The 21,881-nt window shown below is 39.6% G+C and overlaps 2 protein-coding genes across 3 annotated transcripts; both read right to left on the bottom strand.

Moving 5' to 3' along the window:
* Window positions 1-126: 126 nt before the first annotated feature.
* On the bottom strand, window positions 127-15,599 carry LOC121519087 (transcription elongation regulator 1-like). Of its 2 annotated transcripts, XM_041801875.1 has the most exons (21): window positions 15,510-15,599; window positions 13,948-14,197; window positions 12,456-12,608; window positions 12,006-12,294; window positions 11,679-11,921; window positions 10,624-10,683; window positions 7,742-7,942; window positions 7,548-7,654; window positions 5,508-5,596; window positions 5,236-5,396; window positions 4,948-5,029; window positions 4,701-4,836; window positions 4,269-4,358; window positions 4,025-4,143; window positions 3,612-3,762; window positions 3,279-3,443; window positions 2,963-3,145; window positions 2,105-2,284; window positions 1,850-1,933; window positions 1,033-1,133; window positions 127-894 (listed from the first exon to the last, which is right to left on the bottom strand). In XM_041801875.1, exons 1-21 carry the CDS (start codon window positions 15,554-15,556, stop codon window positions 693-695), a joined length of 3,093 nt encoding a protein of 1,030 aa, XP_041657809.1. In that variant the 5' UTR covers window positions 15,557-15,599; the 3' UTR covers window positions 127-692. The 2 variants fall into 2 exon arrangements, with proteins under 2 accessions (XP_041657809.1, XP_041657810.1); XM_041801876.1 differs by lacking the exon at window positions 10,624-10,683.
* Window positions 15,600-16,348: 749 nt separating this feature from the next.
* On the bottom strand, window positions 16,349-21,002 carry LOC121518472 (transcription factor 7-like 1-A). The gene is made up of 4 exons (XM_041800797.1): window positions 20,475-21,002; window positions 18,136-18,378; window positions 17,775-18,018; window positions 16,349-16,665 (listed from the first exon to the last, which is right to left on the bottom strand). Exons 1-4 carry the CDS (start codon window positions 20,887-20,889, stop codon window positions 16,398-16,400), a joined length of 1,170 nt encoding a protein of 389 aa, XP_041656731.1. The 5' UTR covers window positions 20,890-21,002; the 3' UTR covers window positions 16,349-16,397.
* Between the last annotated feature and the right edge of the window lie 879 nt (window positions 21,003-21,881).

The following is a 21,881-nucleotide window of genomic DNA, read 5'->3' as shown; positions in this document are numbered from 1 at the left end:
CATACAATTTAAAAAATGTTTCATATATTTTTGAGCCCCTGTCAAGTTTGGGCCCTTTATTCCTAAATTTTCCCTACGAGTGAATGAAAGATGCTGAAAAGGGAAATAACTCCAAGGGACAACATATTGAAAAACAGTGGAAGTTGCTTTTATTTCATTCAACAGAGAAACTGCTGCATTATCGGAGTAAACCACTGAGCAGAAACTAACATTCGCACTGAGCCGCTGAAACAATGACTGGCACAGTGGAGCTGTAAGGCTTAAGGACGCCTCAGACACATGCATACACACACCATCAATCACTCTCCACACAGACGCATTTTCTCACACATTCATTTACATCTGCTATCTTACACCTCTGCGGTTGCTTCGTCCGCAGTCTCATCACTATTCCTCTCCCTCTAATGTGGTCAGTCAGAGATGAGGAGTTTGGATCATCCTGCCGTCAGGTAACCTCTGTTCCCTGCTGTTGCTTTGAACACATTTCAGGGCTAAGAGGTGGTATAACAAAGAGAACTTAACCGTTCATCTCTATGATACATCTCTAAGCAACATGACCCCTCAGCAATCATAACACTGCGAGGCCGGCCATGGGCCTGGTGGGTGGGGCTCAAGGGGTGTCAGGGGAGGTCATGCTCTGGCCAAAGGGAAGGCAAGGAAAAGGGCACTGGCCAAGAAGATTATGGGATTGGTCACTTGGTGGAGCGTCGGGTGGGCTCAGAGGCAGTTGGAGGAGGCGGTGGACCACGGCGGTCAAGGTCTTCGATGTAGAACATGATGAGCTTCCTGCGCTCCCCTGGCACGCATTCCAGAACGAGGTACCGCTTGTCATTCTGAAGGATCTTCTCCACGTCTTTCAGATGCTGCTCTGACTCCTGGATCAGCTTCCTCGACCTGTTGAAAAGGAGTATGTGGGATGGGAAAAAGGCACTGAGAAACAGCATGGTAAGACTATGACACCTCTCTCTGGAGACAGTGCAACATACTTGTTAATTATGCATATCTCATATGTGATCCAGTGATAGTTCAGACCTGTACGTGATGAACTTTGTCTCCTTCAGCAGCGTTCTGAAGTCAGCTTTAGCAGTGATGTACTTGTCTTTGATGTAGTCTTCAAACTCGCGTTGTCTCTTCTGTGCACATAGATTATCCACATCAGATATCATATCATAGACTAAAGAAGGTATGTCATCTCATGGTATAACACATTTAAGATTGAAACAAACAAGTCTTTGGGTCAGTTCAAAAGTGGTTATTTGATTTGTATTAAATGTTTTCTATCAGTCTGATAAGTTCAGTCTAATCCTCTTTGCCTGCCTGGAGAAGATTCTGGGACACAATAGTGTTTTTGTATTTTGTTTAACCTGACAAGTTAATCCCTCATATTTGAAACAGCATACAGATGATATGACATGAAAACGTCAACAACACTACTGATTACTCAACAAAAGGTATTTACTCAAAATTGTGATGTCTATTTTTCCTTTCACAGCTAATAAGATGACACTCCAGCTGTTCATATGTTTCCTGGTCAGAAGCTCAGGTGGGAGCAAAACTGTCCCGGCTTAATCTTGAGAACCAAACGATACTTTTGTCTTGATAAGAATTCAAACTTCAAAGTGTTGAGGAGAGACCCCCTTCATATGATCAGTGTTTCAGAGCGTTTTGTTGGTCTCCCTAACAGGATGTGCATTTTTGACTCTTCCTTTACATACTTTCAGTGTAACTTCAGGATATTTTAACAAAAGCGCATTATTATTTTTGGTCAGATCTTAAATGTTTCATTACCTTTAACATAAATGGAAAAACTTAAAAAATAGGAATGAAATTGCATACAGAACTTCCTTACTCTGTCACTTGAGGAGAACTTAATACAGCGAGGGTCCTCCTTGATAACCTTCTTCACCTCCTTCCACGTAGTTGTCAAAGTTATCTACAACAAAAACAGAAAATATTAACTTGTAAACAAAAATCAAGTGAATCGTGGATCATGCAGAAGTGCCCTGACTGTTAACGTGTGGGATTTATACATACATAATAAAAAAAGACAAAAATGTTTCTGAAACAAATAACAGGCTTTGAATGACACATTTCTTCTTCTCACCATGCTAGTCTCATCCAGTAGCTGCCTGAAGTGTTCCTTCTTCTTTTTGGCCAAAGCTTCTACATGTTCATTGAACAGCTTTTCCTTCTCCTCTCTCTCTAGCAGAGACGCTGACTCCCAGCGATGGTCCTTACGCAGGTTACGACGTGTGTCCGACCATGTGGCATCTGAGGATCGCACCTGTTCAATGGATACAGAAATTTAACATTTTAAATTTATCGTTTGCTGATGGCGCTGCCATGCCATGGATCTTATTTCTCATGAAGACTGACTTTAAACTTAACTTGAGATTTTCCTTTAAGTACCCTGACTAAGGCAGGCAACAGCATAGTTATCAGTTTCCTACTGACATTGAGCAGCCATACATACAAAAAATAAGGTACACGATTACATTTAAAGGAATGTTACTGTCAAATAATTGAAGAAAAATTCTGATTTCAACTGAATGTTTTGGTCCAATGCTCTTAAGTATCCCCCAAGATTATCCTTACAGTTATCACTGTCAGCTGTAAATCTGACTGATCTCTACAGGAGTTCAGAATATGAGATACAACCACATAAACGCTAGAAGTACTTATGTAAAAACCTAGGGACTTGTTGAAAACTAAAATACTGTATGTAGCTCCAGGCTCCTTTTCTTTCTGAAAAGGAAGTTTTTCCTTGCCACTGCTATTTTGCTTTATGTGACCAAGTGTCATGCTAATGGTGGATTAATGTTGGATCTCTAAAATTAACAAAACAAAGATCAGTCTAGATCTACGTCTTGTCTCAAGATGACATTTATTGTTTATTGTTCTCTGAGGGTAAAGATTATTCATTGAGTAGGTTGGTATATGAAAAAGCTGCAGATCATCTCACCATATCAGACATTAGAGCCTTGAAATGCTGAATGGCCTCCTCCCTCTTGTGCTGTTCTCTCTCTCTGTCGATCTCTTTGGTCTGTTCCGATCGAGCCTTCTGTACCTCTCGCTCCCGCTCTCTTAGGCTGGCTTCAATACGAGCCTGCCGCTCCAGTTCTCGCTCTTTTTCGATGTCCACATTCTGTAACAGATAACGGGTAGCCTGTCTCAGTTGTCTTTAATGTATGATGCTTGACAGTCAGGGGGTATGTACTATGAAAGTAAAGTTCAGACATCTTAATGTTACCATCATCTCTACAGAGAAATGCACCAACCTTGGCTTGTTTTTCCATGAACTGTTTAAAAAGTTCCTCTCTGAGCGCTGAGCTCTCCACCGCTTTGTATCGTGGATCTGTCTCCAACCTCTCTTTCACTTTGCTCCAACGCTGATTTCCTTCTATGTGCTGCTCACTCACCATATCAAAGAAGTCTTGCCTCACCTGGAGGCAAAACAAAAGTCAAAACCAGTAAGAGACCTGTCAGGAGGACACAACCCTGCTGATAATCACGTCTTAACTTGGGGTTATTTCATACAAACTATGCTAGAGCCTTGTTCTAGTTCTAGAGAGAAATATAGATAAAAGCTGATATTTGACAATGAGACACACCTTCTCTCCTCTGGACTTGGAGTCCTCCTTCTCTCTCTTCCTCATTGCTGTGATGAACTCTACAAAGATGGCCTCCCTGTCCTTCATCTTCTCAATGGCCTTAAACCTCGGGTCTCGGCCGTGTTTTACAGCAAATTCACTAAATGTTGTTCTGTTGGCAAATTAAAAAAACGTTATAAACATTTACCGTTCGACTGAACTGAATATCTTTTAATATCTATTATACACAACAACAAAAATCAAAACTGTATAGTAATGAAATTGTAATAAAGATGGAGGAAAATAAAAACATCTCTCACTAAATGTTGGCACACAAGATAGAATATTTTGCTTCAAGCCTATTTCTTGTAATATTATCCCTTAAAACACTGAACACAGAACCTACCAGTAGTCAAACTGGCCTGTCCCTTTACCTAGCTGTTAGCTTCGCCTCCTCCATCATCCTCCTGAACTCGTCTTTGGCCTGCATCAGCTTGTTCTTCTTCTCCTTCCTCTCTTCCTCTGCTCGTGTCTTAACATACTGATCAAACACCTAAAAGTGAAAATAATCACAAAACAACGATCCAAACTAATTTCCAGCAGATGGCATGGTATGACCAGGGTGTAGGAATATGTGAAAAAGGGTAAAAAAAAAAAAAAAAAGAAAAAAAAAGTTACCTGTTTCCTTTCTTTTGGATTGAGCAGAAGGTAACGGGGGTCAAACACAATCTTATGAAGCTCTTTGTCCCAAGTCGAGAAAGCAGACACCTTTGAGTGAAACACACAACACTAGATTTGGCCACAAAGCTTAGCTGTTATTAAGGTATGATGGAAACTCTTCAATATTGAAAGATTTCATGCTTTGACTTTATCCAGTAGAAACAATTTTTTTTAGTATTCAAACAATATAATAAAAGATAAGAAAAAAGAGATGTGGCAAGGGAAGTCAACACAAAATAAAAATCTTTGCGTGTCGTTGCAATGAAAAAAATTAAACATCTGTAGCAGTCCTAGCTAACAAGCCCAGTTCTGAGACAAGTTGTCCTCAAACAAAACATTCATTCGCTCTGTACTATTAAAGTGGCAACTTCAGTTTGAAATCAGTGTTACCCCTCTTTCCAGGAGCATTTCTCTGAACTGAGTCATCCGAGCCTCTAGGGGCACTATCGCTCTCTCTCTGGCAGCTCTGAGCTCTGCCTCCATTGCGGCTTCCTTCTCAGAATCTGGCTCCTTTGCATCCTCCTTCCTGTACAGGGAAGAGTACAAAGGCAGAGGATGATAAACAAGAAATGAGAGATGAAGTAGAAGAAATGGAGAAAACTAAAAGATAGATGCAAGGAAAAATGTGACTGCTTACTTTCTCTTTTTGGCTTTGGTTGGCTCCTCATCCTGATTCTCTTCTGTAGCAATGGCTAATTCTGGCTCCTCCTTATTCACAACTGTGTACAAACACAAAATAAACACAGTTGGAAACTCAGACAACTCTTAACTTAAGTCACAGAAATACATTTGAATACAAACATTCAGCTGAAGCATTCAGACAATAACACACAACAGAGGGCTGTGCTGAACAGTCACAGCAAAACTCCTGCTGCTCTTCTTGAGACCCTGACTTAAAATTATGAGCACAATAACTTTAAATCACCTGTCTTCTTGCCGTCCTCCAGGCCTCTTTTGTGCGGCGGCTCCTGGATATGTTTGTCGACATCAGCTCGACCAACCAGCTCCTCTGGTCGGTCCCACATGGACAGCCGTGTTGTTGGGTTGTAGAAGAACACGCGATCGTCACCTGTCCATACCACACACCTGTAGACAGTGTAAAGACAACAGAAATCAAATAAAGGCTTACTAAACTAAAATAATGGCAGTCATCAGGTGTAGTGGGTAGAGAGTGAGTGTTTGATTTTGTGTGTGTACCATGGTGTGCCCGGGATGGGGTTGGTAGCTATTGGCCTCGCTTTCTGAGCTGCTTTTTCCTCCTCTGTCATCTCCTCTTCTTTAGGCTCCTTGATAGAGAAAAAGAAAAGAGGTTCATTCCATCATTGTTGGACTCTTACCACCATTTTTTTAGTTCACATAAATGGATCTTTTCTTGTATGTCACTGTTGTACATAAACTTTGAATTTTGGTTCATCATAGATAGCAAACAGACCGAAGAACAATTTTTATTCACAAATAGCCAGTAGAGAGTACCTGCCATATCACAGGCGTCCTAGCATAATTGCCTCAGTCATTTTTTGGCCAGTTTGTGATATCTGCCTTACTATACTCTCTAACGTTGCTGATTCATTGTGCCTTATTTTTCTGAAAACCTTAAAATATGACTTAGGCAATTATGCTATAGGCTAACAATATACAAGTCTGCAAAATATGAGAAAAATATGCAATGTGCCATTACAAGAATTGAAGGTATAGTATTTCCAACAGTATTCAAACCCAGAAATATTGTTTGTTTTACAAATCGTAACAGGAGGTGTCTCGTTATGCAGGCTGACAGCTATCATTCAAGCCACCATGACTTGTTTATTATTACAGTAAACAGATGTTTTGGTTTCATGGATGACTTTTCCATAACAATGGTGAAAAGCTGTTAAAAGTGCCCTCCCTTCATTCCCATAGTTAACAGCTTTTCAACCTCATTAGGTGAAGTTCATCAATTTTAATTCTTCTACTTTCATTGGTTTAGAGATTTCAAGGAATTATTAAGTGAAGTTGAAGCAAACATAGCTCAAACGCTGAGGATTGAGTTAACCCGCTGAGATCGGCATGAGACAGTTAAAAAAAATCAAATAACTTCTGAACCATAAATCATAGCCTCTTCCTTTTTTTTCTCTTGGAGGTCACTGTTTTGCCATATCACTGACGCGATCCATGCCTTCATAGCTCTTATGGAAACTTTTCCAGTCAGCCTGAACTTGGGTGACTCTCCAGGGTGTTTAAAGAGTTAAATTCACACCAGTAAACCTGATATTGAATGTCTTTTTTGTAAGTTTTTAAATCCATTTTAGATGGTTTCTGCTGCTAGCGGCTAACGCTAAACGCCCTTCCATATCCCACAATGCTTTGTGACGGGCTGTGACAACCAATGCCAGGTTGTTCCGTCATCACGTGATCCTTTGCAGTACGCCGCATGTGTAAACACTTTAAAATGGGAGAAAAGGGCCTGAAGGAATCATAATGAAGACAAAGAGAGGTTGTGATGCGTCCCTGCAGACAGAAACTGCTTTGTTTAATGGCTTCAATGAGCCAATTCCAAAAAGCGCAAAGACTTTGTTAGTAAATATGTGAATATTTTCAAGACTTTTTGTCACAGAGTGATAATTTTTCACTTTTTGGTCCCCAAGAGATGGGAGAAGTTTGTACAAAAAAGTCTTAGTCATTATTTTTTACGGTGTGTCACACATAAAAATAAAAAAATACGTTTTTTCCTTTGTCTTTATAGTCCCAAAACATTTTTAAAATTCAAGAGATATCACTGCAGCACGCATATTCTTGAAAACCAGGCTGTCCTCAGAAAAAAACAATGTTTATGTTTAGAGCTCGACTGTGGCCCACAGGGTTGGCAAACAAAATGGTTAAAAAAATACCTTAGGGCTCAGAAGGTTGAATCAGTTTAACTAGTGCTGATAAAATATTTTTAGAAATGGTAGCAAAACAACACAGAATCGGCACATGTTCACCAAACTGCGACAAACTGCATCCCGAAATTGTAAAACATTTTTAGAAAAATGACCCTTGTAACGTAAACTTAGGATGGCAAACATGATCTACTTGTTGATCTTTAAACATTAGTCAGGGCTGATACAGAAACAGCACTCTATCAACTACTCAGTGCATTTTAGTGGCATCTCCTGAAATCTAAAAAAAAAAAATGTTTTAACAGAGTGTACATAACTATAGTCATTTCCATCAAAAGCATTTTAACGTGCAACCAAAAAAATGTATGTGTTCAAATACCTCCTTTTCATTGTCAGTGTTTTCTATTTTGTTCTCCTCATCCTCCATCTCCATTGCCTCAGCTTCCTCCTGAGCCAGACGCTCCTTAACCTTCTCTGCTTCTTTTTCTGCAAACAGCCAAGAAAAATCAAAGTGGGCCATGTCATATTACACCTAGCAAAGTGTGTGTGTTTATGACTCTGAGCAGCATATACCTTTCTCTACCAGGGCCAGTGGTTTCTCCCAGGTAGACTCCAGTGTTCTGTTGTTGTAGTAGTAGGTTTTCCCATCAGCTGTTTTGTACTCTGACCACTCGGGCAGCTGCAGTGACCCGGCCATGGAGGCAGGAGCAGCAGAGAGAGCCAGCTGTGGGTGCATCATAGACACTAAAGGCGGTCCCATGCCAGGGAGCATGCCTGTTATCAGACAGAGAGGAAGAAGACAGACCATAATCAACTGGGAAATCTTGCATTCTCTAAAACAAAAATAGTATGAGAAGTGGACTAAAGTCTAGAAAATGCATGAGTTTATAATTTTTGGCATGTAATTTCCCAGGCTGCCCCTTGGAAAAAAAAAACAAGTATTAGAAAACAGAATTGAGACAGAAAACTCCACAGGCAGAATAAATGACTTATTCCCTGCTACCTCTGACACTGTGAGTAGTTCCCTGGTTGTCTTCAGAAGAAAATTAGTTCTATATACATTACTATTGTGTGAAAGAACCTGCAGAAGTTTTCACAAACACTGTTAACTGGCTGACAACAAACACAGGCCACATACACAAACAAACAGAATCAGTGACCTCACACACAACCATGCCACAAATAAAAGACAATCACATGACCACAACATAAAGCCCTGACTGATTAAATACTGGTTCACTACCAGGCGACAGCAGCTAACACAGATGGTCCCTGTCTCAGAAGTTTATGGATATGATCCACAGAAAATTCTAGATGACAATCCTTAAAATCAACCTTTGCACTATGGTTAAGATGCTAAATTATTAAGAGTCCTCTTGTTCACTGACCAACATGAAAGGTCTTCAGCTGCCTTCAGACCAACAGTAAAGCTAAAGTCCAAAATTTAATCCCTAACATCTTGGTTTATAAACGACTCAAAGGTCCACATTGCTGAACCTCTTGTTCAGGGGCAGTGTCTGGATTACTTCGACTGCTACCTTTCATCACTTGTGGCTCACCAGCAGGTGAAGACATCAGGACTTTTTCCTGATATAGCACCGGGGGTGCAAAGTAACATTTGCCCAAGTTACTGTAATTGAGTAGCCTTTTGTGTAATTGTGCTTTTTGAGTGCTTTATAAAATGGGTGCTTTGACTTAAGTATATTTTTGGGTAAGTACTGTACTTCATTACATTTTAAAAAGTAACAAGTACCGAGAAAGTTAACGCCGAAAGCCAAAAATAAGGAGGTTCAAGCTTTCTATTAACAAGAAAGCCTTGCATAGCAGATGGATATGCCCATTTCCGTGTTTTTCACTGGCAAATACATCTTGCAAAGCTCCCGTCTGTACTGTTTGGGCCCGGTTAGAAAGCAACAGGACCAATCAGCGTTGACCAATCAGCAGTACTTTTGGGTGCGGCGAAGTTGTGACGTAAGCAAGCAGCAACAAGAGGCTGGTGCAACTGTGGCGGAAGACGTTAGCATAGACGCTGCTAAAGTGCCAGTTTTATAGGAACTTGACGACATTTCTTCGTCAAAGAAGAACAAAGAACAGCACTGAGTTGTTTTCTTTTCAAAAACGACAAAAGTCGTGTACTGACATGTTTACATTCGCCATGGTTCACAGTGTTATGCCGTTCTCTACGGAGAATACTCCTGTGGTAGGGGCGCAAGCGCGCAGCTCAGTAACGGCTAGGTCACATGTTTTGTTGCTCTGATTTGTCCGTCAAGATGTGACAGACAGAATACTCATCCAATCCAATCCAATCCACTTTATTTATATAGCACATTTTATAAACTGAACGTTTCCAAAGTGCTGCACAAAACATCATTTAAAAACAAAACAATTGTTACATTCATTCAATCACCCTCTGAGTTTTTTTTTCCAAAGGCTCTGCCCTTTCCCAAATGCTGTGTATGAGTGGTTTTCCATATGGATGTGTGAAACAAATCCATCTGGTGTGCCAGGTTAACAAACCAGACTATCTTGGGAAACTGACATGGTTCATTTAAAGTTGATCAAACAGCTCTGATGTGAATGTGACCTAAGTGTTTTGTTTTCCCCCCTGTGGCTTCTACTGTGAAAACTTCCCATTGCAAAACGCATCACCATCAATACAACTGTTATAACATCTGCCTTTGTCAGTTTGAAAACCAATTCTAGATTCCCACAGCATTTATTTACATCATGTGCTGACTCCGTAGACCTCCCTCTCCTCCGGTCTGCAACACAACACTTCACGTTGTGAGCAACGTGTGAAAAGGCAGCTTTGGAAAAAGTTTGAGAATGGAAGTGTTTAGAAGTGTGTGTGTGAAAACAGGCATGAAGTACCAAGTACCAGCTTTCCAGTCAGATGGGAAATACATGTGTTTCTTTGCCGTTAGATTTAGCTTAAATGTTGGGAAAAACAAAAAAATAATAATAGCATTCATTTTGTATGTTTTTCCTCACATAAATATGCTTTACTTTTGGTCTGAATACACCTTAAGACTTTGCTTAACTGTCACTGAAGGCAACGCGCAAAACTGACAATTCTTCCTTCGTTTAAAGCTGAATGACTTACAATGTACCAGGGAATTTTTTTTTACTGTTGAAATATTGCAGTGCTGCCAACTAGAATTTAACTAGCTGTCTTATCTATGATGCATTCTTTTCAAAGTAATCTAAGAAATAAATTTAAATCATTACTGCGTTTAAATGAGGGGTTGATATTATTATTAATCAAGCTAAATTTCTGTCCGTTGGAAAAACAGAAACTTCACTCCTGTACATTGGATGAATCATGTTCACAGCATTCAGGGTCATGCCACTGTTTAAAGGTTTTCATATAAACCAAATGACTCATGTAAACCATGTAAACATTCACTACCATGCCATCTACTGTAGGTCTGAGAGGCGAGCGGATGGGTGTTTACCGTTGGCGCTGGGGCCTGCCTTTACACAGGGTGCACCTACTATCTGCATCATTGCTACACCTGCAAGAACAACGGACAAGCAAGCATCTGGTTGAACACAGCAGGACACTAGACATTAACTACCATGGTGTGTGAGAGTTTGTGTGTGTGGCCCCACTCAGACAAACACACGCCCAGATTTAGGATTGTGTATCACACAGGTCTACTGTTTTCAGACATGTTCAAAAACTGTAAAATGTATATTGGATTGCAAACAAATATTTATTTGGAGGCCAATTCTACCTTGTTCATTTTGATAGATAAAAAGAGTTAAAGAACATCTAAAGGTGTAAAGACATCCATGTTGGCCAAACAATTTTTAGTCTGATATTTTTTAGCTGGATAATAATCATTCCTGATCTGGACAGTTCTTTAAAGACAAAGTGTCCTACTAGACTGAGAAACAATGACAGTAAACGGCTTAAGTCATTTTCTGATCTGATTCTGTCAAAATGAGGGACAGAGAGAAACGAGAAGGAATGACAGAAGACACGTGACAGCAGGGAAGAGAAAAGTGATAGAAAAGACCTTGAAAGAAGAATTAAAGACTAAAGGAGCTTTTCATTAGTGTCTCTGAATACAACAAAATAATCGCTTTCTTCTTTGTGTTCCTTCAGATCTGTCAGATGTATTTTGTCAGCCTTGAAGTCAGAATTCAGTCTTATCAGAGTGTCCAATAATTTCCAACACTAAGAAAATGCTGCTCTTGGGTCTGTAGGTGCAGCCACAACAACTGATGTACAGCAAAGAAAAGATTTATATTTGATCTTGTTTATTCTAGTCAACTGAGCCATAAGATACTCATGATTTCTTTCTCTACCCTCTTGAAGCACACTAAACCCAAACTCCTGTAGCAGAGGCCAACCAATCTTTCAATTAAAGCTCCATTTTACTGGATAAAAACTTATTGCACAGCTATTTCTATTATTATATCAACCCCTTGGAGTTTCCAGTAGAAACCCTGTTGCATTATCTGTTCTGTCTATTCATCTCTGCTCTAAGATTGAAGCTCTTACCTGGCAGAGGGATGTGCATGCCTGGCAGTGGCACCCTGAAAGGTGGCACCATGACAGGGGGGAAGGCAGGAATGGCTGCGGTGGGCTGGGCCACGCTGTGAGGCAGAGCTGCAGGAAGCAGAGGCACGGTCTGCACTGCTGTAACCGGAGATGGAACTGTGGACACTGTTACCACGGTGACTGGAGACACGGGAACAGTCGAGGTCACTGTGGCGATAGGGTTCAGGTCTGCTACAACAGTGGCTTTAGGGGAGAAGACATTAAGGAGGACTTTTAGTCTTTTTTTAGAGAAATGTGTGAGTGTCTTATCTTAAAGTATGTACTGACCTGCGATGGTTGCAGCAGGAGAGGGGGAGGAGGTTGAGTCTGGACTGGAGGTGAGTGTGCGTGTAGGGGTAGTGGACGGGGCCTGAGTAGGGGATGCTGCTGCAGCTGTGCTTGCTGTGGTGTTGACACTGCTTGAGCTGGCAGATGCCGTCACCCCTACACTTGCACCTGGCCCTGAGGCCCCGCCCCCTGCTACAAGGAGAGGGTTAAGTTCAGACTGCTGGATGATCTTCACGCCGTCTGGTTTGCTCCACGATGACTCCCTGGTCCTGGCGTTGTAGTAATATGCCTGTTTAAGGGACAGAAGACAACGTTTTTTCAACGGTTAGCTTCTGCAAAGACTAGATATGTGTGGGTTTTAATATACTTTGTGATAAACCTAAAGAGTGCAATTCAGGAGTTATCTATAGGTATTGCCTGCAATGAGTTGAATTTTTACTTCCAGCTGACCTTTCCCTCTGGTGTCTTGTTCTCCACCCAGATCTCTTCTGTAGGGTTTAGGGCTGGGTTTCCAGATGTGGGTATGGGGGGCATCCCTGGAGGAAACAGCATGCCTGGAGGAGGTGGTAGGTTCCCCATTGGTGGGGGAAGGAATGGAGGTCTCTGTATCAAAAGACAGAGATCCTGCATTCAGTATTTAGGCTATGGGTATAAACTACTCTATAACAATCCTTCCCTCATCCAACAAAATGTGACTTCACTTCACTGAGGCCTTGTCCACATGTAGGCGGGTATTTTAGAGAACAAAGGTTCTTCTGTGTGTTTAGACCTTACACACACACACACACAAGCAGTGTTTTAGGTCACTGAAAATGCACCTTTTTGATAATCCTTCCAGGATGAAGATTTTTAGACACTGTGCTCTCATTTACGGGTGGATGGGGAAAACAGATTTTGGCTTGTAGCATCACACTGTGCATAGCGCACTGCTGCGTCATACAATATTTCAAAGACACAAACCCAGCCGCAAATGTCAGCAGTTTGGACAAGACCCCGTTCAGGCTGATGGGACAACTTTGAAAATGAAATGTTCATTACAGACAAACGGCAAGAGAATCAGAATTTTTGCACATCAGGGGCATAACTTCTGCCTGTGAGTGAGCCGCTTCATCCACACGGTAAAGGACAGACTAATGTTGGCATGGGGTGTGCTCTTTACAGTAGTTAGTTCTTGTGTTTCCATGAGGATGAAAACATTTTAAAAACCCCTGTTTGTGTTGATGGAATTACTCTTAAAGACAAATGAGGAAAAACCTCCAATTTTAAAAATACCCACCTACATGCGGACCACACCTTAGTATGGGCGTGGTCTGCAGATAGGTGGGAGATCAGATAAGCTGTCAGCTTTAAAGCCAGCAGCAAGATCATCAAGACACTGAACCATTTAAGAAAGTCAACATGCTTTAAGAACGCTTTATAAAATAGTGGTTGCTATTGAGATTATGAAACTCTGTTAGTCATCATCCATATACTGTTATTTCTTCTTACAATAAATAAACACAGCAATTCATTGCAGCAGCTACAAAAGCTCATTTTGTGTACAATTTTCCTTTGAAGATTCTGCCTGCCAGATGGCAGCACCACCAACTGATATTAATTCAAACATGAATTTTGAGTCATATCTCTGCAGGAGACTTTTTGCACACACTCTTATTAAGCCTCAGGATGTTTAACTAATATTATGACTTTGAATGTAAGAGCCTCGTAGGCTCATGGTAATAGGACATTAATAAATCACTGTGCAGAATGTAGCTGGTAGATACAAATAGTAAATACCAACAACTTGAAATGACAAAACATATGTAATCAGAAATAACTATTAGATAGCTCCTACTTAGAGGGCTTTTTTGAGTCTGAGGCCATCTGGGCAGGTTAAGTGATATCAGTTTAGCCTTACACACCCATGAAGCAAAATATACACCCCAAACAGAGAAACAGTCACCTGTAGATGAGGAGGCCCAATGGGGGGAGGCATGCCTCCTGGCGGTGGAATTGGTGGCATGTTTGGGTCGAAGGGTGGACGTGCAAATGGGGGTCGTGGCGGAGGTCCTCTCATCATCCCAAAAGGAGGTGGCGGTGGCCTAAGGAGTGGCGGTGGGCCTCGTAAAACTGCAGCTGGAGCAGGAGCAGGTGCCGGTGCAGGGGCGGGCGCAGGCGTAGGGGCACGGAACCGCACCGCCTGCTGCGCCATTCTGTCACAAGTAAAAATATACAGTACACATGCCATAAAAAAACAGACATAATTCCTGTTATTTATCGAGACTAATAAGATTTGCAATATAAAACTGCTTCACAGGATCTTTTTTAGAAGAAACAAACTACAGGTTTAGCTACACAACATGAAAAAAGGGCGGCTCACACAAACCAAAAGATGTTTGCCATAATTTGTACCTGTCGCTAGATAGTGAGTCACAGGTACACAGCCAGGACATAATGGACAACAGTGCTCAATATTGTAAAGGGAACTCTTTGTGACACCCCATCTACGTTTGATTCACAAATATATTCACAGGGTTGTTCGTGGTGGAGTTATGAGACTTAGGCACAACTGAAGTGTCTCTTTGAGCAGCTAATATAATATATATAAGAAATAAATGTTAAAAATAAAAGAATTTAGGAGAAAGTCTATCAAGCCAATCAATACCCCAATACTGTGCCTAAAAACGCACAATGCAATAACCTTTATAGTATTTAAATACTGCAAGTCGTGCAATAATAACATTAAGTGTAACTAATATGAAAATCCAAACAGTTTGTATGGAAATGTTGTTCATCACAGCTGAAACTTAAGTGCAAGGCAGGATCGTTTCTCAAATCATTCCAATAAATCATAGATAGTTTTTGAACATGTAAATTCCTTCCTGAAAATATCTGTGTCCTCTGATCGCTGTACTTAGTGATATCAGCAGACCAAGGTTTATGCTTCTCTAACGTGATTAAGATGGTTTGGGTGCGTAGTATTAAGGAGCATTAAAGTGTGCAGATCTGAGATGATTATAATTACACGTCTTCCTATGATGAATCGTATAATATTCGTTTCTAAAATATAATATGACAAACAAATGCTAAACCTATTACAAACAGCACAACTGAAGATACAGTATTGTGTCCCTACCTACCAATGAACGTAGCATAGCTTTGATAGCTAACTAACTTATGTTACAATGTAAGCAAAAACACAGTCTTCAAATATATGCTGGGTGTCTGAACACAAAACCCGGGTTGTTAATGCTTGCAGTCTGGTGAACACTAAAAACATCTGGTTGTTTTTATCTGACTGCCTATGTTTACCGCGTGCCACGAGTAGGAGACTGATTCGAGCCGCTTGGCAACACTGAGCAGTTGTCTAGAAGCTAACATGCTAGCGTGGCTACTTCCATAAGCCGTTATTCAGCACCTCTCGGCCAGAAACAAGACCGTCCTTCTTCGGTTAGACTAGCAGCTTTTGCTTTAGTCCACACTTCGTTGATGTTTATTTTAGCACCATGATTGCCAATATCTGACCTGTTGTCGCTGAACCCGATAGTCTCGCTCTCTGCCTGGTCCGCCATTACAGGAAAATGTAGCCACTCTCTTCCTGGAAGCGCCCCTAAGTGATTTCTACCACTCCTATTTGTTGGACGTTGATGTCAATCAAAATAAAGCCGGAACTGCTTAAGCTCGGATTGGATGGGAATCTTTTTGCGGAGGCTTGGTCAATCACTCATTGGTTCGCTTGGATTTCGTTTTTCCAATACGTCTTTGTTTAACCAGTGTCCTGGTAGTACTCTTCCGTTTACATTACATGTATTCAAATTTAAGCTTTTCACTTCATTATTCATCTGCGGAAGTAATATTACTATCTTATTAAATGGAAATACTTAACATTTTTTTGTCATGTATATTAAAATGGAATTCGTACCTCAAGTCCTAGATTCAGTGCCTATGCTGTCGTAATAACATACAAAGAAACGCCTATTGTGGTGTAGTTTTTTATAATATCGTAATCATTTTTAACGGACTCAGTTATTTTTTAAACAGTTGTTTTTGAACAAAGAGTTTCGAAAATTAAGGTTTGTTATCTGTTTAAAGAGTAACACACGCAGGTCATAGGCGAGTAAAATGGTTTGCTGTGAAGAAGACAAACCTATCATGAAAAGTTATTTTTGGAATTTATTTACTAGCTGAATCGTTTTACACATAGAAGTTCCTAGAATACTTAAATATACTGATTTACAGATGGACTAAAAATGTGCAATCAAAGAAAAAAATACAGGTACATATTAATTAATGGAGATAATATATATATATATATAAAAGCAAAGAAAGATATAGTCATGAAATGCTTTATTTGGCTACACAGATCCTGTAAAATGGCAACTCCTGAGATACTATGTGTATACTGAACATGTCCTAGAACAGTCCATCCACATCTGTAAGAGTATCAGATGTAGAGTTAAGGTTGTTGGCTGAAGGCTGCTGGTTGGGGAAAATATCAGGCTGGTTGTGGCCCTCAGGTGTCGAGTTAGAGCCCATCATAATACGATGGCAATTATCAATGGTGCTATACTTCTGCTGCCCAAATTGGCTGGCAGTGTAGGCCAGTTCACTCTGGTTCCTCTGTGGGTGAGGGGTTAGGTGATTCTCTGTGTTGCTCATGCCACTGTAGGCATATGGATATCTGTAGAAAAAAAAAAAAAAATCAAAATTTGAAAAAGTGTGTACACTGAAAAGTCTCCACTGAACATGTCATAGCCACTGACTGTTTACAGAATGGAGAACACAAGAGCAAGAGAGAAGCTGCAAATCAAAAGAGTTAGCGCTCCCTACTGACTGGCTGCTATAAAACACAGCTTCCTCTGTGTTTACAGGTCACTCGAAAATAAAAATACATGCCAAATCTGTATTTCTCTAAAATGGTTTCTGTCATCAAATGTTGACCTTACTTTACTCATTTAAGCCCGAGAGTTCATTTTTCTGTAAACTTTGGTTTTGATTACTTATTTAGAGGGGAAAAGAGTGGATGTATGGTATTTGCATGGCTGGGGAATTAATCAAATTTTAATACTTATCATGATTTTCTTTCTTCCCATGATTATAAAACAAGATAATTATGAATATTTAATTGCTGTGCTGTGCTTAATTTGTTCAGAGATTTAATAGTAATATATTTTTCAGTGTCATATATTTTGGCCATTAAAGTACTTGTTTCTTCATTGTTAATATAAAGCATTGTTTTTTTTATAACTTTATAGTCTTTCCAATCATTTAGTTTCCTTCATTGCTTTTTGTTCAGTGTTAAGTGTGTCTAGCTTCAGTAAATGCATGAGATACAGTTGTTGTAAAATCAATGAGTAATCATGTTTCACAATCGTGATCTCAATATCAAGTCAAAATAATCATATTTATGATTCTTGCCAAAATCTTGCAGCCTTAATATTTGAATTTTATTTTCTATTTCAGGGATGATGCTGTTTAAAACAGATTCAATTCAGAGTACGAAGCTGATATGTAGCATACAGAGTTCATAGCTACAGTTGATCTAATTTGCAACTTTTGGTCCTAGTTTGCTATTTAATCTTACAGTGTTTAAAAAGTACCACATTCAACAACACAAAGATAAATAAATAAACAAACCACAATGTGATAAATCTATACATTTGTATAAATCAGATATTTAAAACAGAACATCTAAACTTCTTATACTTGGTCTCCATGGCGAAAGATTTTTAAATCTGGGGTTTTTGTATTCTGTCATTCTCTTGAGATGAAATACTACATTTTACCAACCTTCCACACTGAAAAGTGGTTGCTGAGTAGAGGCTTGTTGGCTTATATGGATAAAAAGATGAGCCGTGATGGTAGCACATTGTGGAGGGAGCTGTGGTGGGATATGGGTTCATGCTTGGGTCTTGAAAAGACTGCTGAGGGATTGACATTGGCCTAAAGGCAAAGAAACTGGAGTCCTGCCTTGCTCTGTGCCCTGAAGACAAACACTTGGAGCCTTTTCTCCCTCTGGGACGATACACATAATCTGGAATGATGTGTCAAAACAGGGAGCCAAGACAAAGTTGTAGTTTCATCACTGATAATAGAACAGACTTTAGACACACAAGTACCAGCAGAGACCAGCACAGATGTTGTTACATACCAGGGAACCTCAGCTGGTGCATTTGTTTCAGTTTGTGAGCCATTTCAAAGTACGGCCTCTTCTCTTCTGTGCTGAGCTGAGACCACTTGTGGCCCAGCTGACTGGAGGTAAGGGTGTCAGCCAGGGTGAGTCCTGTATTTAGCTTATTCACAGTACGCCGGTAGATCTGAGACCACAACAGGAAGGCATTCATCGGCCGTTTTATGTATCCATCTGTCTCTTGCCAGGCTTGCAACAGCAGATCTAAGGTGGATGTTTGCAATTAATTTGTTTGCTTACAGTTGTAGACCAATAAATAACATCCAGTATAAGACACAAGACATTACTTAGTACATCATTGATCAACTAGATAAAGGTTGCTGTCTCTGTAAACCTGTGAAGTAATTTTAAAGAAAGATACATGAGCTAATAAGAAAAAAAAAAAATTGTCCAGCAGGTGTCTATCAAATTGTGCTAAATATTCTTTAATAAGATACAGTTTGGAAACAAGACAATTTGTCTGTATCAGAATTAACATGTGGATTGTGACTAAAATAACTTAGCCATTGGCAAGAAAATCATTTACACCTCTGAAAAGGATGATATAGCAGTATAACAAGGAAAAAAAACTTGTATTAGGAAAAATTTAGGGTAAGTGAGACATCATAACCATTTCCTGAAATAGCGGCAATACTTTGAAATCATAAACAAAATATTATTATCTTAATCAACTATCTTTGACGTTGGGTCTGCCATATTCTATTTTGTTTAAATAAATCAGAGTTTTGACTTACTGTCTAATATGTTTCTAATTTTGAACGAAAAAAATCTGTCTTCTTATTACTAAGTAGGAATCAGTACTTCCCAATATAATCTAAAACTGCTTTGAAAAAAAAAATTCTGCTACTCCTTTAGACCAACAGATGGTGCTGCATGCATTTGTTTGATGAAAGATTTATAAAGAGAATTAAAAAAAAAAGGAAATACAAAAAAGCAACAAAAATTCAGTAAAAAAGTTGAGGGGATAAGAACTCATCTGAATTAGATAATGATCTCCAGCAACGCTGGAGAGGGTTTAAAGACTTTGGGGTACTATTTCATCACTAAATTGCCTTTTGGGAACTGTTGTAGGCAAGAGATGGATGCTAGTGATTGTCAATATTTACAGTTTCACGAATTTTGACATTGAATTTGACACTTGTTCTGCTGTCTTTAGGAGCTCCAGGCTCCAGGCTCAGCCAGGTGAACTAAGCCAGCTAGCCCCTCAGAGACATCTTCCGCCTGGCAGTGGCACAAACCACAGCAGCCAGTGAAAGCATCCCAGATCCCAGGAATAATGTTTTCATGGAAAGAAAATAACATTTAAAAAATACACCTTCTGCAGTTGGCTAGCAGGACAGTCAGACTCACCTCCGTAGTGATACAGACCACAGCAGACACATCATCCAGATCCACCAGCTCTCGGGTATAAGGCATATTTTATTATTTTTTTTTTTTTTAGTATTTTCAATCAAATTGAAAAAAAAAAATCATCAAATCAACTTCAAATTAATTCAAAATGTATTACTTCATTTTTAAAATTTGAATGTATTTTCACCACTTCATTATTCAATTTTAATGAGTATTTAATTATTTCTGTTTTTTTAATGTAATTTTTTGTTACTTTCACTCTCTGTATGGACCCACCGTATCATGTTTTGGCTCTAATAAATCAGTTTCAACCTACTGTTTATGTGTTTTCTTTTTTTAAATAAAAGTCAGTCTTTATTTATAAGGACAAATCAATACTTAACAATATGATTCAAAATTAATATGAAAATAATATTTTCTATGACATTTTTAAACCAACAGAGACTGCTACATTAATTTATTTAATAAAATATTTGTAAAGAAAAAATATTACATTAGTTCAATCACATAAAAAGTGCAGATTTTATAGTTTCAGAAATAGGTAAGAAACGGGATGATATTGAATAAAAAAATATTCTCAATTTACATCAGTTTTGTGTCTTGATTAAATGAAATGTTGATTTTTAAGAATCTTTAGTAACCAGGTAGCCTAACTAGCTAGTCGTCCAAATAGCTGGTACGTAGTCTAAATAGCTCGCAGTCTAAATAGCTAGTAGCCTAAATAGCTGGTAGGTTAAGTAACTAGTAGCCTAACTAGCTAGTAGTCTAAATCGCTACTAGTCAAATAGCAAGTATTCTAAACAGCTAGTGGTCTAAATAGCTAGTAGCTTTGATATGTCTTATGGTTGGAATAATTATTTTTGCGTGATTTAAATAACTAACAGATGTAATACAGAACTGTCAGTCTCCAAACATACTTGACACAATGACCCTGAGTGGCTTGGCTGTACCTTGCTCTGAAGGCGGGAAGGCAAAACTGGATACCGGACCACCCCTGTCAACTGGTCCAGCTGAGGTCGGGTTAAGGTGGACTTGGTCTTGGTGGGGCTGCTGATAATCCAGCCAACCTGATTCCTGGAGGGGGACTTCGATGGCTGCTTCCACGAACTGGGGGCTTGGAGCTGCCGTTTCTGGCTGGACCGAGTCCCGGCCACCAGTCCTGCTTCCCACGCCCTGTGACACATCAGTATGATACTGTTGTGGATGCTTTAAAAACGTACTTATTGGTGGTAGCTCTCCGCATCCATGACCTGAGCAAGGAAGGGCCCAGTCAACGTTCAATGCCCCAGCTCCGTTACCGGTCGAGTCCAATGGTTGAACTCGATCAGTGTCCGCCACACTAAACTGAGAGAAGGCTGAGGCCATCACTGGATCGTTGCCTTTAAGTCTGCTGGAGAAGCATGGCGCCAATGTCCACTTTTCCTTTTGCCTTTCCAGTGGCGGGACTTGGGTAAGTTGGCCACCATTAAGTTTCGTCTTCATTGTTTTCGTTCCAAAATATATAAAACGGCTCTTCCATAAACAACTGTTGACGTCAGAGGTCAAACGGTCTGAACGTTACAGCTAGCAATTTAGCAGTAAGCTATTTCTTACATTTGTTGATAGAAAACTTACTTTTGTCGGGAGAAATAGAGCTGGTACTTGTCTCTTTGTCAACATTTACCTTTTCTAAACACTGAAATTAGTTGAATAAACATATAACAACATATAACATGTCATTTGTACAGAATATGACCCGTTGGTCGTTTAAACTAGTGATGGGTCGTTCATTAACGAGCCGGTTCAAAGAGTCGGCTCTTTAAAGTGAAGATTGGATATGGACGCATTTAAGGGGCCGTTTTATATCATTATTATTATATTATTACTATCTCTATTATTATTTTAATATATGTTGCGTGTGTCTGTGTTTTATGTTTAGCAGGGATGATCATTTCTCCACACTACCCCAGGCACACCACACATTTAGGATTCATGCTTGATGAATGTTTTATATCAGGCATGTCATACATCCTAGCCAGTGAGCAGATTTCATCTGACCTGCAAGATGCTTTGGGGAGAAAGTATATTTCCAAAAGTAATTACATGATATTTCTATTATTAATTTATGTTTTCAAAAGAGCATAATTGGAGTAAAATACCAGCATAATTATCAACCACATATCAGTTACTAAATTTGGCGGGTCAAGTAAGGCCTTGACACCAATGAATAAAAAGAGACTTATTCCCATCACTAGTTTAAACCTCAAAAAATCGCTGGAAAATATAGACTTGTTTTTAATGGCACCTTTAATGGGCCTGTCCATGATCCTTGTAAATACTCTATACCATGAATAAGATAAACAGTCAGAAATAGTATA

This window comes from Cheilinus undulatus, linkage group 12, assembly GCF_018320785.1.
Source record: "Cheilinus undulatus linkage group 12, ASM1832078v1, whole genome shotgun sequence".
NCBI classification, from domain to species: Eukaryota; Metazoa; Chordata; class Actinopteri; order Labriformes; family Labridae; genus Cheilinus; species Cheilinus undulatus.
Note: the sequence above shows the minus strand (reverse complement) of the source record. Positions and strands in the feature narration are given on the sequence as shown.

Bases quoted from the DNA above. Each gene is read 5' to 3' on its own strand.
- LOC121518472 (XM_041800797.1), bottom strand. From the start codon at position 20,889: ATGGCCTCAGCCTTCTCTCAGTTTAGTGTGGCGGACACTGATCGAGTT. The intron at 18,379-20,474 runs GTACAGCCAAGC...CATCCACCTTAG, and splicing joins CTTCCCGCCTTCAGAGCAAG to ATCTGCTGTTGCAAGCCTGG. The intron at 18,019-18,135 runs GTATGTAACAAC...ACATCATTCCAG, and splicing joins GCACCAGCTGAGGTTCCCTG to ATTATGTGTATCGTCCCAGA.
- LOC121519087 (XM_041801875.1), bottom strand. From the start codon at position 15,556: ATGGCGGACCAGGCAGAGAGCGAGACTATCGGGTTCAGCGACAACAG. The intron at 5,597-7,547 runs GTATTTGAACAC...TTCTCTATCAAG, and splicing joins ACACTGACAATGAAAAGGAG to GAGCCTAAAGAAGAGGAGAT. The intron at 895-1,032 runs GTCTGAACTATC...CCTTTTCAACAG, and splicing joins ACAAAGTTCATCACGTACAG to GTCGAGGAAGCTGATCCAGG.